The sequence below is a fragment of the Austrofundulus limnaeus genome, unplaced genomic scaffold, assembly GCF_001266775.1.
Source record: "Austrofundulus limnaeus strain Quisiro unplaced genomic scaffold, Austrofundulus_limnaeus-1.0 Scaffold232, whole genome shotgun sequence".
NCBI classification, from domain to species: Eukaryota; Metazoa; Chordata; class Actinopteri; order Cyprinodontiformes; family Rivulidae; genus Austrofundulus; species Austrofundulus limnaeus.
In genome coordinates, this window is record NW_013952634.1 from 741,078 (window position 1) to 742,346 (window position 1,269).

The 1,269-nt window shown below is 35.1% G+C and overlaps 1 protein-coding gene across 1 annotated transcript in view; it reads left to right on the top strand.

Moving 5' to 3' along the window:
- Nucleotides 1-1,269, top strand: part of pld1a (phospholipase D1a) — a gene marked incomplete at its 5' end in the record, with an annotated part of 54,466 nt that overhangs the window by 39,499 nt on the left and 13,698 nt on the right. The window contains 1 exon segment of the mRNA XM_014019820.1: nt 334-444. Coding sequence (XP_013875274.1) covers nt 334-444 — 111 coding nt within the window.

Genomic DNA, 1,269 nt, shown 5'->3' on the forward strand with positions numbered 1-1,269 from the left:
ATATAACATTTTAGACACATTCTAGACAGTTTATCAGCTAAAAAAAAGTTAATTTTGGGGTAAGTTACTCTTTAAAGGTGGCCTATTATGGGGATCTTAGCACAAGTTAGGATCCATCTGTGGGCTTTACAAAACCTGTTCATTTGATTTAATTCACAAAAAGAATCTCAAATAATGAAATTTCACCTTTTCTGTTCTTCCTGTTCTTCAGCTCTCTCCAGAATGTGCTGTATGCAGAAGCTGCTTATGGAAACCCCCCTCCCAACCGTTTGTTTACATTAGCCTCAATGAACTTATCTTTCATGTATTTAATAAATCTTCTTTGTGTATAAGGTTCTGCGGTCATCAGCAGACTGGTCAGCCGGCATCAAATATCACGAGGAGTCCATCCATAATGCCTACATCCAGGTTATCGCCAAAAGCAAGCACTACATCTACATAGAGGTAAACTATCACTGAGGGCATGATTTAAAACAAAAATATTGGAAATATAAAGGGTGTTTTTACTTTTAAAAATTTGGTGTTTCTTGCAATTCATTTAGTAGAAAATTAAAATGGTAACCATGAATGCAGTAGGCACTATGCTGATCGTGGCAAACAGAAAATACGGAGGAATGGATCTCAGCTGTGCCGGTCTTTCTGTGTGAAGTTTACCTGCTTTTAAAAGAACACCAACAATCCAGTTTGGGTTTCGTTCTCCTGGTACCCTGACTACTTCTTGAAGTCTAGAAAATAATGCAGTGTCAGCATGCTCTTAGATGTTTCTTTAACAGGTTGTTTGTTACAAACAAAACAAAATCTCAGTTATAATTACGATAACTATCAGGATATCAGGCCTCACATATAATTCAAATACATTAACTAAACTATTATTGCAATACTACACCTTTTATAGGTACAGATACACAAGGTCCAGATTTTCACACTATGGCAAATACTTAAAATCTGCAGTCAAAAGATCTCTAAAATCAACTGAACTTGTTTTTTATTAGCTCAGTCTGTTATCTTTTATTATGTTATTCTTATCCTTCAGATTCCAGAGAGCAGAAAAGTATAACAAGTAATCATCTAACTTGTTAAATAAGTAAAAGCTAAAGTGTTTCAGAGCTCAGATAGCATCTTTGTTCTTAGCCGGAGTGAGTATTTATTGTCATACAGAGGGTAAAATAAGTATTGAACACGTCACCATTTTTCTCAGTAAATATATTACTAGAGGTGCTAATGACATGAAATTTTCACCAGATGTTGGTAACAACCCAAGTGATCCAT